Source organism: Lepidochelys kempii, chromosome 2 (assembly GCF_965140265.1).
Source record: "Lepidochelys kempii isolate rLepKem1 chromosome 2, rLepKem1.hap2, whole genome shotgun sequence".
In the NCBI taxonomy this organism is placed as follows: domain Eukaryota; kingdom Metazoa; phylum Chordata; order Testudines; family Cheloniidae; genus Lepidochelys; species Lepidochelys kempii.
In genome coordinates, this window is record NC_133257.1 from 144318080 (window position 1) to 144335319 (window position 17240).

A 17240-nucleotide genomic window follows, 5' to 3' on the forward strand; every position below is an offset into this window, starting at 1 on the left:
TAAAGAATGCCAGTGGTGTTACACAACAGACCAGTGTTCATTTCTTTTTTGTACAAGACGTAAACAGCACTGTCTTGCAGTATGGTTTTAAAAAAAAAAAACTGCACTCAGTAACTTTACCCCTCTCATCCTCTTTCATAATCTTTTTGTAAAGTGTGAAAGCAATACAGGGGTATCCATACTAATCCTGTGAAATAATGGCATCTGCACATTTAGGGTTAAATTTTCAAGAAGGCTTTAATCTCACACCTTATCATTTGTATGGCCAATCAATTAAGGGCAAAATTCTGAGCACATAATTACTTGCATATCCAGACTTACATGTGATGTTCTGAGAATGTGGCCCTTTACAGTATCTGCCACCTATCATTTGGAAAACACATCTTTTGCATATCTCCTTTTAAGTGATTGTTAAGTGTTATATGTTGCTTTCACAAGAACTATTTAACCAACTCTTTCATTTATTTACATGCATTTGAAATTCTCATGTGAAAACAATTCCACTTGTTTGATGAGTCAAGTTGTCCATAGCAAGAAAAACGTGGTTGCAGCTGCACTGTGAGCTTAGTGGCAAAAGCATATCAACTGTCAGTTTGATTAATCAGACATCTACACCATCTAAAGTATCCCTGCAGGGTAAGTTTGGAATCACATGAACAGACAGCAGTTCACGTGAAAAAGACGTTTTTAAACACGTTCCAAGTGCTTTTATTTAAACAAAATGCTTACGTTTAAATATTAAGGTTATGACAAGTTATAAATAACAGGTACGACACAGATGTACAGTATCTAGCTTAGGCTACTAGTTCCTAATTTAAGCATCTATAGTACAGACAATAGGAGGTCTTATCATAAAGGCAGTATTAGGTCTTAATTTAGAACTTAAGATTTTGTGGGACTTTTTTCATACCCATAATAATGTAAATTGCTAGGTCTTCCACCTCTTTCTCAAGGCACACAAAAACATTACTTGCACAGACCCAGTACCATTATATAATTCTAAAAATTTCTGAGTTACGAATGAAGGCAAGAAAACAAGATCTGTCAGGACATTTTATTTTGCAACTTTTCAAATAACTTGTTTTAGCTGTTTCCAATATAAATTGTAAAACTAAAATGTGAAATGTATTTCGGTACAGATGCTGTTTTACACCCGAACTCAACCCCTCAGATAAAGCCAGCTCTAATGTTTATAATATAGCTGTGCAGGAATAAACCCACAATTAGGACAATGCATCATCTTTTTCTTTGTATATATAGAATCAAAATAATGATGCTTAAAAAGAGTCTTCCACCAATCCACAGGCAAGGCTGGCAATGCTGGCATTCAGTCACATATAGCTCTACAGAACCACAAACCCTTGGGACATGCTCCGAGTAAGAGGGCTAGCATACCATACAGAAGAGTCAAGACCCTTCCATACATGTATGTGCATGAGACTTCAGCAATTATGGCATAAATCGCTCCCCTTTATTGCTTTCGGAACTATCCCTGTAGCAGGCCCATTCGAGTAACTAAGAGTATGTCTATACCGCAAAAAAGCACTGCAGCAGCAAGTCTCAGAACCTGGGTCTACGGACTCAGGCTCACGCTACAGCACTACAAATAGCCATGCAGATGTATTGGCTCAGGCTAGAGCTCAGGCTCCGAACCCCGAACCCCACCCTCCTAGCAAAGACTTCATAACCCGAGCTCCAGCCTGAGTTGGAATGTCTATGCAGCTATTTTATTGCCGTAGTGTGATCCCCACAAGCCTGAACATGTAGACCTTGGCACTGAGCGTTGTTTTTTTGTTGGTTTTTTTCCAGTGCAGATATACCATAAAAGCATCAGAGATGCCCTGGCAGCTTAGCTGTTGTTGATAGGTCATGGGCCACCCTCCAGCTGAGGTCACTCCTGAGTGACCAGTGCTAGGTCAAGACCTTCTCTCCCTGCACTCTCAGATGCTGGCTTCTGTGCTACCCTCTAAGTGCAAAGTCAGGAGGTAAAAAAGAGAAGAGGAGGCATGGGGCCTGCTCCATCCTTGTCTTAATGTGTGAGCATGTGCATGCACAGCTGCATGGAAGTGCTTATAGGAGATATTGGAAAATTGTTATGCCCCTTTCCCTACTGGCAAAATTAGTCTAACTCAGCCAGCCGTTAGTCCCTGACCTGACACAAGCACAACCACACAAGATGTGCAGATTGTAGAATTTTTCCCCCTCAGGCCTCCCATGTCAGACTTCACTCAAGGCCCCACAAAACCTAGGCGTAGCCCTGGTATATTTTTCCCTGATTTGTCCCAGCCAAATAGAAGGCCTCTCCATTCAGGTACAGCTGCTCCCTGGACAAGGAGTGAGGGAACCTGTAATTGAAGAGATCTGCAAAGCTATACAAATTGTCTTCTTCTCTTACCAAAATAAATAATAAACTTTAATCAACAAATTCTCACATCTGCGCAACATTTCATCTCAGCAGTAAATCACAGCTCAGTGCCAACTTTCCATGTCTGACAAAATAGACTTGTTCCAGTAGCAGGCCACCTCCAGCCAAACAGGCCTGGAGATGCCTCCACAGCAGTCTGTAGAGTGTGTGGAAGGAAGAGACAACTGCTCTGAAGTAGATTGGAGGCTCCCTCACCTTTTGGGCTTGCTTTATGTACTCTCCATAAGAATTGTTAATGTGTATAAAATACACAAGATGTGCTACTGTAAGTAATATTACACAATAAGTGCTCTTTCAGAAGTGTAAGCTCTGCTGACAAACAAGTAGTACTTCCCATAAAGATGGCCTGAGAACAGTAAATAGTTTACCTTTTTGTTCTCTGTTGCTCCTTTGATTACATGAAAATATCACCCATCCCTGATCTCCAGAATAGGTTTTGTTTTCTGCTTACTTATTTCCACAGGAATATCAGGAATGTCAGGTTTTATCTTTTCTGTTCTTGTTGGAGGACCCAGATGTGTGGATTTGGTCCTTTCACAACCTTTAACAGAGGGTGTGGGATTCCTGAGTTCTTAAAAACACATTGGTTTACAACTCCCTTTACTAGATAGGTGTAACAAAACAAACCCCCCAAAGAATTTTAATCATTCTGAATCAAAATCACAACCCCACTCTATCAGGTCTTTACTTCCTGGATCACGCGGATATCATGTGTCATCCTTAGCAACTGTAAATTCACTTATGTCAACAAAGCTAGACTGGATAACTTCAGTGGGGATTCTACATATCACAGAGATAAACCTGCATGGATCTGACTGCCGTATTGGGATCTATGTATATATAGAACCCAGCCTGTTCTTTGGGCATTGTCATAATACAAACAATAAATAAAACTAAAAAAAATGTTGTGCTTTTTTTTTTTTTTTTAATGATAGCGCCTCCCATCCACTAAGTACTGAATTAATTCCAGCAACTCATTTCTGCATGTCCAAGAATCATTTCAACAGGCCACTTTAATGCTAGTGTAGACACACACAGAGAAGAATATTCATATACTCATTTACTACTCTAAGCAAACCATTAACCATAAAAAGGATACATTTGCTACAAGGCTGGTGGAAGCCTCAGTTAGTACTGATCCAAACCACTGACATGGATGTTATGAAAATATAAATGTACGTGATATACTCTCTTCTCTATGCGTGCACATAGCTTCCATTACTGTTAATGGCTACTATAGGAGCACACAGAGGGAAATACATTTCTTAAAAGTCTATTTTCCAAACCAGCATAGAGTATCTCACCTTGTCAGACTCACTTATACAGTGAATATCAGCTTCAAATCCATGTGCATCTGCCTGCGTGCATATTTCCTCAGCTATGGCTTTTGCCTGTCCCTTCTGTGTTGCATAAAGCAGCAAAAACCTCCTCTTTATTTCACAGCACATTTTTAACTACACTGCAGAAAGGAAAAGGAAAGGCAGGTTTACTTCATACAAAGAAATCGAAGCCTGATCATTTATAGAAAAATAGATACCTGGTTTCTACATTAAAAATGCAGACCAAGGGGCCTAGACTAGAGGGAGTCCCATGCAGGTTGACCCCTATATGCCTACACAAAGATCCTTGCAGGATTGAGGCTTGAAGGACCAGTTGGTGACAGCAACACACCATATTAATGTGGGTTTTCATTGACTTTACTTGGAAACAAAGCAACAGAGCAATGATTCTCACAAAACTGAATGCTGCTATTTGTCACATGATCCCTTATTTCCCACAGAAAACTGGTGTATATTCTGACATATTTTTGTAGTTTGCATAAGAGGAATGGGTGGACACTTGGTGAAGCCAACAGCGTAAACATACAAACAAGTGCATTTTGTTACTTATTTTTAAAAAAATTAAGCTTTCCCAATGCAAGTAATTTCTGCTCTAGCCAGTGTAGGCCAAATCCTAAAGCCCTTATACACAGATCAAAGAGCTACTGAAGTCAACAGGTGTTTTCCAGGAATAATGACTTCATCGTTTGGCTCTGTACTTTATTATTATTATTCTTTACTCCATGAGTCAAAAACTAAGTATTTCTAATCTAATAACAGCACAAATATCAGTATGTTTTTCCTTAGAATGAGAATATATATTAAAGAAATCAAAGCAATCCCTCATATGAAATGTGATTCCCTCCCCAAATATACATTAGGTTTTGGGTTCTGGTTTTTTTGTTTTGTTTTTTTACAACCCACAGCATATATTTATGTTTTCTCCTTTAATAACAAAAAAGGAAGTTATTTTACACGAACTACTCTCTCAAGATTTTCTTTTATGTGCATGTCAAAATTTTAAAACACCTTTAGACAAGAGAAGGAAGATTACTGGAACTGGCAAGAAAAAATGACAACTGGCTTGTACCTTCTATATATATTGTAAATTAATCCTTTGTACATTAATCTTCTGTGTCACCATTTTGTTGCTGCTGTGAAACTCCAGTAAAAAAAAATCTCATGACTATAGTTTTTGTGCTAACTGAACATGTATTAAAGTAAATGTTGTCTTTGAAAGAGTTTTTTCGTGTGCTCAAATCTGATTTCTCATCATTCTTGCATCTTCCCCCTGCACACCCACATGATCAATTACAGCAGACTCAATTTATGATTCACATGCTTTGATATAGTGGAGCCTGTGACAAAATGACAACTGCATTTTCCTCTCTTCCCCCTGGGAAACAGGATCTACACCAAGCACAGTCTGAGTACAAAGGAAAAGCACTGCATGTCTGGTGCTCTACTGATAAGACAGGACATTGCTCTCCACAGCTTTATTGCAGGTAATGCATGAGAGTAATCCTTTACTGCTTTAAGTAGTCCTATAAATTAGAGTGGCTGAACTAAGACATATCTGTTAGTTGTACAGTGCAAGTACCATGCCTCAATTCCCTTAAATGATGGGAAAAGTAACTACACAGAAAAAATAAATCTTTCATTGCATTTTGGTGTATTAAAATACTCCATTTTACATAAAATTTAATATTAATAATTATGAAGACCTCTTCAAAAAAAATCTGTCTGAATTTGCAATCTGTGAGAAATAAGTTTTACACACAAAACAAAGGTACAAATTTACCTTTTTTCCTATTCAACAGGAATTACATAGCGTATATCACCTGTGGAAGTATAACATTGTATAAGGGGACATGCTGGATACATTGTACATGAGAGGGCATGCCAAAACATGTTACAAAGTATCTGAGGGAGCACACGTAGGGACAGTTAGCTTTTGAATGGAGAAGCAATTTAGATAGAGCCAGCACGTCTAAGAAGCAGGCATCAGAATGGAAGGTGTGAAGGGCAATTAGTTAAGTTAACTGGAAGCTGTTAAAGGAGATTGTTAAGGGTGGCAGGTAATTGAAGATACGTGACTGGTCTCAGGGATCTTGAAGGGTGGGGACTAAAATCTTTTTCTTTTGTCTGTAACTTCTCTGTAACTTGTTCTCCAAAAAACTGTATAAATTAAAAGACACAAGCCCCACTCGGGGGGCTCACTTCTAAATGTATTAGCAGAGCAGCTTTGCTAATAAAACAGAGTGGTCTGATAAATTGTGAGTCTGAGTCAAACTTTGACAATTTGGAGGTTCCACCGAGATGGCAAGCGGCTTCACTGAGGCTGTGTGATCCCTGACTGCCTTGCAGGACGATCATGGCAGCCGGCGCCTGGACGCTTAGTCCAAGCGATCCTCCATGAGACAAAGGTACACAGCAGCAGCGCAGTCTACGCCATTGAACTTGTTGGTTCCCACTCTGTTTGGGTAGGGGTCTTTGGATCCAGCTTCTGGAATCAGACATCTCAGGTAATTATTATTTTTGTGCTTTAACCGGTTTGAGGACTGTCTTGTCTTTGTGTCTATCCGTCTTCCCCGTGGTGTGTGTGTGAATCTGGGAGCCATCCCTGTCCGGAGACTGGCTGACCCAGGGGTCCCCGTCCCCACGGTCTGAATAAGTGGAATCTGCACAGCTGCAGCCGCACCACACCTTGGGTATAACCCCCGGTGTGAAAGCAAGGGCAGTTGAGGCAGTAGCCCGTGGGCTCCTTTCTGTGTGTTGCACCGGGTACCGCTCTGCTGAGCCCGAATTTCCTTCTTGTGTGAATGCTGTGTGAAGTCCTCCTGGATGGATAATCAGAAGTCTAAGGTAGAACAGTTCCCTAAGGGAACTCCAGCTTATTTTATGTATTTTAGGAGGGGTCCGGACTCTTGTAGGTTTCTTGAAAAATGGTCCAAATTACAGTGGCCACTGTTAGGTTTTTGGGACAAGGATCGAGTGGACGCTTTAAAAAGCAAACTCGTCCTCCCAAAAACCAAATTGGAGAGAGGAGAAGTAGACTGCTTCATGCAGTGGTGGGAAGAGGCAAATTGTAGACGGACTGAGTCAAAACTCACCTCTCTTAAAAATTCTATCAAAAAACTAACAGTTCAATTGGATGCAGTCTCTCCCACCACTAGTCCGAGCGCCCCCCTTTGCCCAGTCCTGTGCAATGATCCGGATCAAACCCGACCCCCACTTCTTTTCCAGTGGTTCCTAACCCTGCTACAATACTAGCGTCTATTCCTCCAAATGCAACCCACTTTACTGTTGTAGATTTGTGCTCCGCTTTCTTCTCTGTCCCAGTATCTCTTTGCCTTCTCCTACAAGGGTCAGCAATATACATGGACTACCCTTCCCCAGGGATATACAGAGAGTCCATCCTATTTTTCCTCAAGCCCTAGCCAGGGATCTCGCTGATCTGGTTTTCCCATCAGGATCCACACTGATCCAATATGTGGACGACTTACTCCTGTGCTCCCCCTGTCTGCCTCAGAAACTGATTTACTAACACTTCTCACAGCTTTAGCAAACAAGGGTCATAAGGCTTCTAGCACAAAATTGCAGCTCTGCCAAACCTCTGTCACATACCTAGGCTTCCTTCTCTCCCAGGGCTCCCGTACACTCTCTCCAGCCCGGGTACAAGCCATCCTTAGCTTTTCCCAGCCTTGCTCTCCACGCCAGGTCAGAAAATTCTTAGGCTTGACAGGGTTCTGTAGGCAATGGATTCCCCAATATGCTTCTCTGGCTAAACCACTCCAAGAACTCACTCGATCCTCTGTACCTAACCCCATGCCATGGCCACTTGAAGCAAATGCTGCTTTCATCTCCCTTAAGCAGAATTTAGCCTCTGCCCCGCCTTAGGGTTACCTAACTATGACAAGCCTTTTACCTTTTTCTGTCACGAACAATCTGCTTGTGCCCTCGGGGTTCTTACTCAGGAACACGGTGACAGAAATTGCCCGGTGGCTTATTTTTCTGCAACCTTGGACCCTGTAGCCCAGGGTTTACCTCCTTGCCTATGTAGCTGCTGCAGCGCGCCTGGTCGAGATGTCTGAGTCCCTTGTCCTCCGCTCTCCTCTCACTCTCATGGTTCCCCATTCTGTGGAAACTCTCCTTCTGCAACGCAACACTGCTCACCTCTCCTCTGCTCGCCTCACTAGGTATGAACTTTTGCTGCTTTCAGCCTCACATATCACTATTAAGCGCTGCTCCCAGCTAAACCCTGCTACCCTCCTTCCTTTACCTAGTGATGGTGAACCCCATGACTGCCTTGCAACTGTCTCCGCTATCACTGTCCTGCGCCCCGACCTTTCAGATGTACCTCTCCCTAACTCTGACCTGGTATTATTCACTGATAGGTCCTGTTATAGAAATGACCAAGGCCACCTTCTTGCAGGGTACGCTGTGGTCTCTGTCTCTGAGACCACAGAAGCTGCGCCCTTACCCTCTGTGACCTCTGCCCAGGGGCTGAACTGATTGCTCTAACCTGTGCCTGCTTTCTAGCCGAGGGGCTCTCTGCCACTATTTTTACTGATTCTCGGTATGCCTTTGGGGTTGTGCATGACTTTGGCACCCTCTGGCAGGCTCGAGGTTTTCTTACCCCTACTGGTACCCCTATCAAGAATGGCCCCTACATTGCCGCCCTCCTGTATGCAGTTTTACTACCGTCTGCCTTGGCAATTGTTAAGTGTACTGGCCACTCAGCGGCAGACACCGAGGTGGCAAAAGGTAATGCACTTGCTGATGCTGCTGCAAAACATGCCGCCACTATAAAACCTTCACCAGAAGCGTTTCTTGGTCCCCTCTCTGTCTCTGTAATGCCACCATCCCTGTCTCATCTCGCTCAGCTCCAGGACTCTGCCCCAGAAACAGAGAAAGACTCCTGGAGTGCTTTGGGTTGCTCTTTGCATTCTGATTCCCTTTGGCGATCGCCCACCGGTACCTTTGTAGCCCCCCTCCTACATGGTGTTTCGCATGTCAGCAAGGAGGGGATGGTCTCTGCTATGAGTAAGGTGGGGTGGCGGGCTCCCCATTTCAGCTCCTTTGCAACCCACCACTGTGCCGCTTGTGTTACTTGTCAAAGCCACAATGTACGCAAATCTGTAAAAGTAACACAAGGGTTCCGGGGTTTGCCTCAAGCACCTTTCCTACACTGGCAACTTGATTTTGTACAAATGCCAAAGTGTCAGAAATATGAATTCATTTTAGTTATAATATGTCTGTTCTCGGGTTGGATTGAAGCCTTTCCCTGTCGCAAAGCTGATTCATTGTCCGTTGCAAAATGTCTGTTAAACCACATTATCCCTACCAAGGGAATTCCTGCCACTTTGTCTAGTGACCGGGGAACACATTTTACTGGAAAAATTGTTCAACATCTAAACCAGGTATTACATGTCACCCACCTGTTGCACTGCCCTTACCATCCACAGAGTGCAGGGGCAGTTGAAAGGCGAAATGGTGTGCTTAAAAATAAGCTGGCAAAAATCTGTAGTTCCACAGGGTTAAACTGGCCAGCTGCTTTACCACTGGCCCTTATGGAAATTCGGTCATCCCCATCCCAGAGACACAAATTGAGTCCATTTGAAATCATCATGGGATGCCCTATGCGAACAATGGCTACTATTACCCCAGCCCCAGACCTAAAGGTGCGAGCAGCTTGGCCGACGGAACCCACCTCTGCTGCCTGTCACACTCTTGAGCCTGCTGATTGGGTCTACCTGTGGCACCACCTTCAGAAGCACGCCTTGGAACCCCGGTGGAAGGGTCCATACCAGGTACTGCTCACCACCCAGACAGCAGTGAAATTATCCAGCATCGCTGCATGGATCCACGCCTCACAGTATAAGCCAGCGCCACCTCAAGGGGACCAAGCACCTCTGCAAGACCACGCAGAACCAGCTTCAACCCCAGAAGACAAAGAGGAACAGCCTGCAATACCTTACAATCTGCGCTCTCGTAAGGGTTGCCAGAAGCAGAGGGTATGCAGACAGCAGGACCCAACAAACAAGAAGCAGTAGTGAGCCTAGTGCCTGCTGCCTGGTGGACGTAAAACCGTGACTGCGGTTCCCTCGAAAGGGGTTGTCGGAACCAGAAAGGGTCCTGCTTCCAACATGTGTCCTTTGAGAAGCTTAATCGTCAGCTACTGTGTCCTGAGGGTCTGGGGAATCCAGAGTGACAGTGACAATTCTTTCATCCAACAACAGGTGCAGATAGCCCAGATCCTGAATATTTCTAATTGCTGGGTCTGCAGCCACATCCCAGCTCACTCACAAGCTAGTATCCCCACCATGGCAATCCCTTTGAATTCCTCAGAGCTTACTGGAGAACCCTATCCACTTAAAAGGACATGGAAGGAAAATGACACTTGGGGGCTGGGAAAAACATATGTTCCTAAACTTATAAGTGTGGTGAAAGGAAAGGGCCACTGGTGCTGGGTGTGTAATGGGACAGGGCTGAATCTAGGGAGGAGCAGCTGTCTCCAATACATCGTGTCCCATGGTGTATGGGACTATTCAAACAAAGTTGGAGAATGGTGAACCGGGTATGGAAAGATAAACTTCCTCTCAACCTGGGATCAAACCAAAGATTCAATCTCTTGCTCCCCCTACAGCCTCCCTGAGAAAAACAGCACCATCTACAAATATCATGTGAATGCTACCTCTTCTCCCAGTGAAAATCATCCTGTGCCCTTTGGGGGATACTATTCCTCCTTCGTAAATTCTTACATGTCAAAGGGTTGCAATCAACCCTTCCCAGCTTTAATGGGACATCATTGGGTTTGTGGGGAAAATGCTTACACTGTGTTACCAGCAAATTGGTCAGGTATCTGTTATCCTGCTCAGCTTTTCCCACAATTCCGGGTGCTTCAATTCCTCCCACGAAATCGCCTCCGTAATTTCAGGTGAAAAAGGAGGGACTTGCCAGATGCTAAATGGTATGTGGATAGCATAAGCCCCCTAACTTGGGAAGAAGCTGTTGGCATTTCTTTATTCCCAGTAGGGGGGGCAATCCACCATGCAAAAAGGCTTTTAAGGTTACAAGCGGTGGTTGAGATCATGGCCAATGAAACAGGAGAGAGCTTAAAAGCTCTAGCCAAAGAAGGAGGAGCGGTCCGACAAGTGGCCCTCCAAAACCGTCAGGCATTAGATATAATGCTGGCAGCCAAAGGAGGGACCTGTGTTCTAATTGGAACAGAATGCTGTGTATACATACCTGATAATACTAATGAGGTAATAAATCGTGCTAGCCATCTGAAGCAAATTGCATACCTTCCCCACGAAGAACCAAGTTCCTTGTGGAAATGGATAAGTAACTTATTCAATTTCTCTAGTCTGGGAAACTGGTTGTTTCAAGGAATCCTGACTATCCTATTTGGAATTCTAATAATCTTTGTGTGTTTTCAATTGATTTCTTGTTGTATCCAAAACTGCACAAGACACACCATCCATCAGGTTACCCCTAACCAGAGTGCTAATCTAATGTTGTTAAATGTCACCAGTGAAAGTAATGAAAAAGAACGATTGATGTATGGAATCCAGTAAGTCATTGGTCCTGGGCGTAGCCTTGACCAAAAGGGGGGATTGTGGAAGTATAACATTGTATAAGGGGACATGCTGGATACATTGTACATGAGAGGGCATGCCAAAACATGTTACAAAGTATCTGAGGGAGCACACGTAGGGACAGTTAGCTTTTGAATGGAGAAGCAATTTAGATAGAGCCAGCACGTCTAAGAAGCAGGCATCAGAATGGAAGGTGTGAAGGGCAATTAGTTAAGTTAACTGGAAGCTGTTAAAGGAGATTGTTAAGGGTGGCAGGTAATTGAAGATACGTGACTGGTCTCAGGGATCTTGAAGGGTGGGGACTAAAATCTTTTTCTTTTGTCTGTAACTTCTCTGTAACTTGTTCTCCAAAAAACTGTATAAATTAAAAGACACAAGCCCCACTCGGGGGGCTCACTTCTAAATGTATTAGCAGAGCAGCTTTGCTAATAAAACAGAGTGGTCTGATAAATTGTGAGTCTGAGTCAAACATTGACACATGTATGTTAAAGATTGGATTCAGACTGCAAATCCAAATCCTGTACGTTAATCCTGGTTGGCTTCCCCTCCCTCTGAACGAGGTGAAATTACATTTCAAGAGGCTAAGTGTCTGTTTCTTCTAAACTTTTACTTTTCACATCCTCGAAGAGAGAGACATCCAACTCCTTTGCCTGATGCCACAATGCAACCACATTTATGCTGAAATACAGATATTCTTCTACATTAGCTCATCTACTGGAACTAAAGGGTAACTGGCTAACAAGCTTTTTGAATCATTCTGAATGGAAAACACACCAATACTTAAGCTTTAGCAAGGTGGAAAGCGATTTGTATTCTAGGACCTCAGAATACAATATAAACATGGATCATCATCAGCATCTCTCTCCATAGCTCCACAAATATAGAAACCTTCTGTGGGGCAAGACTTTCGCTTATCAGAGACTCCTCTGATCTCACTAGACCAGTGGCTCTCAACCTGCAGGCCGTATGCAGCCCAATTAGCACACAGCTACGGCCTAGCTGCATGCTAAAGGCCGCAGGGGCCAGCAGCGGGATCCGAGTTGCCAGGCTGTCTTGCCCTTGCACTGGGGTCTGGGGCTGCCCTCACCTGCAGCGGGGTCTGCTCCTGACCCGACTCTGTGGAGGGGTCTCTGGGTGGGGGCTGGGGCGCTGGGCATAGGCATGGGGGGTTGGGAGGGAAACTGTGGTTCTCAACCTTTGGCCCAGGTAACACATTTTAGGCAGCGTATGAAGCCCACAATGATGAATAGATTGAGAGCCACTGCACTAGATCTATCTGGCGAGAAGTGAATAGTTTAAAATATCAGATTAAATCCAGAAAAAAAGCCTCTGAAATAAAAATCCATATAAACAAAATACCAGCTGTACATAGTCCTCAACAAGTGGATGTTTGTGTCAACCTGATTTGTTTTGCAACTGATGGCAATGGACAGGGCTTGAACCACTTACTGGCAATAGGACTAAACCTATTACCGGAAACAGATGCAAAAGGTTAAGAGAGGGAGAGCCAGTGAAGTCTATGGGAGATGTCTTGATGAGAATTCCACCTCCTCAGGTACCAGAATTTCTACCAGAATGCTTTCCCTGGCCCTGCTCATAGGATCTGTCAGGATTCCTTCCCCACTCTGAATTCTAGGTTACAGATGTGGGGACCCGCATGAAAGACTCCCTAAGCTTATTTCTAACAGCTTAGGTTAAAAACTTCACCAAGGCAAAAAGTCTTTGCCCTTGGATTAGGTAGAACGCTGCCACCACCAAGTGATTTAACAAACAGTCAGGGAAAGGACCACTTGGAGTTCCTATTTTCCCCAAAATATCCCCCCAAACCCTTACGCCACCTTTCCTGGGGAGGCTTGAGAATAAACAAGATGAGCACAAACCAGCCTTGGATTTTTAAGATGCAAAAAACCCAATCAAATTCTTAAAAAACAGAACTTTATTAGAAGAACAAAAAAAAAAAAAAAAAGAGAACTCCTCTGTAAGATCAGAACAGAAGATAATCTTACAGGCAGTCAGATTCAAAACACAGAGAAACCCTCTAGGCAAAACCTTAAGTTACAAAAAACCACAAAAATAGGAATACACATTTCCTCCAGCACAGGGAATTTACATTACAAGCCAAAACAAAGAAACCCTAACGCATTTTCTAGCTAGCTTACTTACTAACTTTACAGGAGTTGGAGGGCTTGCATCCTTGATCTGTGTGACAGAGACAGACAAAAGCCTTTTCCCCCCCTCCAGATTTGAAAGTATCTTGTCCCCTCATTGGTCATTTTGGGTCAGGTGCCAGCCAGGTTACCCGAGCTTCTTAACCCTTTACAGGTAAAAGGACTTTGCTTCTGGCCAGGAGGGCTTTTATAGCACTGTATACAGAAAGGTGGTTACCCTTCCCTTTATATTTATGACATCCATCTTTCTTCTCTGCCTAAAGCTAGTAAGTGGCTAAGTACAGTAGAGTTAAGAACACCAAAGTTACGAACCAACCAATCAACCACACACATCATCTGGAACCGGAATTACACAATCAGACAGCAACAGAGGCAAAAAAAAGCAAACAGTACAATACTGTGTTAAACGTAAACTACTAAAATAAAGGGAAAGTTTAAAAAAATATTTGACACGGTAAGGAAACTGTCCTTGTTTCATTTAAATTAAGATGGTTAAAACAACACTTTTATTCTGAATAGTAAAGTTTAAAACTGTATTAAGTCAACATTCAGTTGTAAACTTTTGAAAGAAGAACCATAACATTTTGTTCAGAGTTAAAAACATTTCAGAGTTATGACAAACCTCCATTCCCAAGGTGTTCATAACTCTGAAGTTCTACAGTATGAAGCTTCCCCACCTCTGGCTTTGAGAATGGAAGAGCAGCTTTCTCCCTCCACATCAAAGTCTGACTACTGTGGGAGCAGAGCTCTTTTCTACCCCTTCTTCAACCCATGATTTTTGGGCCACCATCCGCTTCCTTCTCTGTGAAGAGCTCCAGTGTTTGTCACAACATTCCTAAGCAGCACAAGAGCAAAACTGATAGATGACTGGTGCCTCCCCAAAATTTTCCCAAGCTCCACCGGCTCTCCCCTAGTAGCCAGGCCCTGGAGGCACTCCTAAATGCTGCCCAGTGCAGCACAGCAGCTGCCTTGGAGAGTGCCTGGCTGTGGCTGGGCTTGGCTTCCGGGACAGAGGCTGAGCAAGTCAGAGCCCCGCCCCGCTCGCCCCATCGGCACTCTTAGAGTTGGCTCTTGTCCCTGGAACCTGAGCCTGGGCAGGGAGCAGAGGCAGGAGCAGCCTGCTCCCTGCCTAGGCTTGACTTCTGAGGATGGGAGCCAACTCTGAGCATGCTGGAGGGGCGCGGGTGCTCTGGTTTGCTCAGCCACTGTCCCCAGAAGCTCAGCACGGGCGGGGGCAGCCTGCTGCTGCCAGTGCCAGGAGCTCTCTGAGTCAGCAACTGAACTGCACCAGTCAGCGTGGCTGGAAGAGGCTCTGGTCCCGCCTCTTACATTCTTGCCCCGCCCCTTCCTCTCCCCATCTGGGCAAGCTGCCGGAGGGGCACTTGGCCTTTTGTGCACCTCTCACAAGTCTCTTCTGAACAGGTCAAGGTACCTGTGTTAGTCTAGTAAAACTACATGCTATCTGAACAGGCTTACTTCAGTTATTTATCTTTGAATACTGCCAACTTTTTTTTTTTTTATTATTTAAAAACTACAAAAGGAGATTTTATCTGTCCTGAATTAGAAAAACACTGTTGGTCAGAAATATCCGAAGACCCTGCCACACAAAGAAGCTAACTGAAGCCTACATGATTCACATAAAACGACAGTGACTCACACACTGGTGAATATCGTGTACAGTGCAGGATATGTACCTGAACTGATACTATTTTCTGTACTCTTCTTCCTTTCCTGTACATACACAAAAGGCAGTAGGTCAGTTCACTTAGGCTACAGGTTCCAAATGAAAGATAATAAAATTGAATAATACTCAAGTGTCATATTTTGACAAGAGCGCCACATCAATGCCTTTTAACCTCACCACATTCACATCTGTTGAGACTTACATGCCCCCAAATAAAGTCTTCTAAACAGTGAAAACAGCAAGACAGGGATTTGTTTGCCATCCTGGCTGCCTGTGACCCAAAGAGCCCCGCAATGCCCACTGGCATAAGGCCCACGCTACTGTAACTGATATCTGGCCTGACATTCACTGCCTCCAACATCACACCGTTGTAATATGTATCCAAAAGGTATCTTGTAAGGTATCATATGTAAATCAATGAAAGGCTGGTCATGAACACCATTGTGTGACCTATGTATCTGTTGTGTGTGAACTCTGCAGCTGAACGCCACCTCCTGGGTCCTAGTGCCAGTTGTGCTCCCCTTCTGCGTGCTGGGAACCTTCCTGTTTTCTGTGCAACAGCCAGTGCCCGCAGTGGGACAGCGTGAGGGAGTGTGGGGATGAGGGGGGAAGAGGCAGTGGGGAAGGAAGGGGGTGGAATAGGGCAGGGGGAGGGGAATGTGGGAGTGAGGCATAGGTGCTGGAACTAGGGATGTGGGGGTGCTGCCATACCCCCTGGCTTGAAGTGGTTTCCATTATATACAGGGTTTCAGTTTGGTTCAATGGCTCTCAGCACCCCCACTATATAACTTGTTTCAGCACCCCTGGAGTGAGGAAGGGGGCTGGGGATGGGGTATCCCAGGGGGAAGCAGGAGCCCAACATGCAGAGTCCCCTCGGCAGCACCTGGGGCTCCCCTGTTAACCAGGCCCATCAAACCCTCACCCAGACAAGTCCTACCCCTCTACACCTGGACCCCCGACAAGCCCCCCATCCTCACCCCACCGAGCCCCAACCAGCTGCACCTGGACTCCTACCCCATCAAGCCCCACTCCCCCAAAATACAGTACTGTAAAATTATAGTTTGCATAGGTACTCTTTATTATATACTGTACATTACTGTATACATTATACATTTGTACATATTACTGTACAGGGTTGTATACACAAAACCATGTACAGTATACTAAACTTTATGGACAATTTAAGGGATTTTCAAGGGTAATTTTGACTATATGTGATTTTAGCCTTACGTGCTGACTCCCAGCTCCCAGCGCTTCCCACCAAGGGGCAGCCCGCCCACTCCCTCCCTGCACCTGCCGATCAGCTGTTTCATGGCCTGCAGGAGGCTCTGGGGGGAGGGGGGGGGGCACGGCAGGCCCAGAGGAGGGGGCGGGAAGGGGGGGAGTGGGGGCAGGGCCTGTGGCAGAGCCCGGGGTTGAGCACTGAGCACCCCCTGGCACGCTGGAAAGTTGGCGCCTGTCGCTCCAGCCCCGGAGTCGGTGCCTGCACAAGGAACCGGGTATTAACTTCTGTAGAGCGGCACCCGGCTCAGAGGCCGCCGGTTGGCCACCGCTCCCCGAGGTTAACGGGCGCTACGCGGCGCCCCTGCTGGCCAGTCTCGGGAGACCGGCGGACTGAGGGGAAGGGAGGCGGAGGCTGCGCCCCGTTTCACCTGTAGGGCCGGTCTCGTCCCGGCGCCGGCGGGCAGGAAACGGGATTTAATTCTTTAACCCGATCCAGGTTTCCCGTGATCTCGCGTCCCGGGTTTATCGCGCCGAGGCCCGGCGGCTGAGCAGAGACGGCGGCGGCGGCGACCCCCCCCCGCAGGGTTCAGCCCCCCCGCAGAGCAGCTACGGGCCGCCCAGCCCGGGCGGCCGCCCGCCCGCCAACGGTCACCCCGGTCCGAACACGCTCGCGTCGCAGGACGCGGCCCGGTCCCTCACCTGCTCCGCGCGGCCCAGTCTCCCAGAGGCCGTCACGCCGCCCTCGCAACCGCCGCACGGAAGAGCGCCCCGGAAGCCAACTAGAGCGTTGCCCGGAGTTGAGCCAGGAGCGGCCCCGCC

The 17240-nt window shown here is 45.6% G+C and overlaps 1 protein-coding gene across 12 annotated transcripts in view; it reads right to left on the bottom strand.

Annotated features, from left to right (window-relative positions):
• The window catches only part of MTRR (5-methyltetrahydrofolate-homocysteine methyltransferase reductase), a 172188-nt gene extending 154990 nt beyond the window's left edge, over nucleotides 1-17198 (bottom strand). For 9 of the 12 annotated variants that reach the window (XR_012157387.1, XR_012157386.1, XM_073332389.1 and 6 more), the window contains exons 1-2: nucleotides 17121-17198; nucleotides 3730-3884 (exon numbers count right to left, since the gene is read on the bottom strand). Coding sequence is in view for 9 of the 12 variants with exons in the window: in XM_073332389.1 (XP_073188490.1) it covers nucleotides 3730-3873 (144 nt within the window). In the remaining 3 variants the exon portion in view is untranslated. Of the gene's footprint in view, nucleotides 1-3729; nucleotides 3885-9457; nucleotides 9481-16849; nucleotides 17066-17120 lie in introns of those variants that run through there. The other 3 variants (XM_073332381.1, XM_073332382.1, XM_073332387.1) reach the window with 3 other exon arrangements.
• Between the last annotated feature and the right edge of the window lie 42 nt (nucleotides 17199-17240).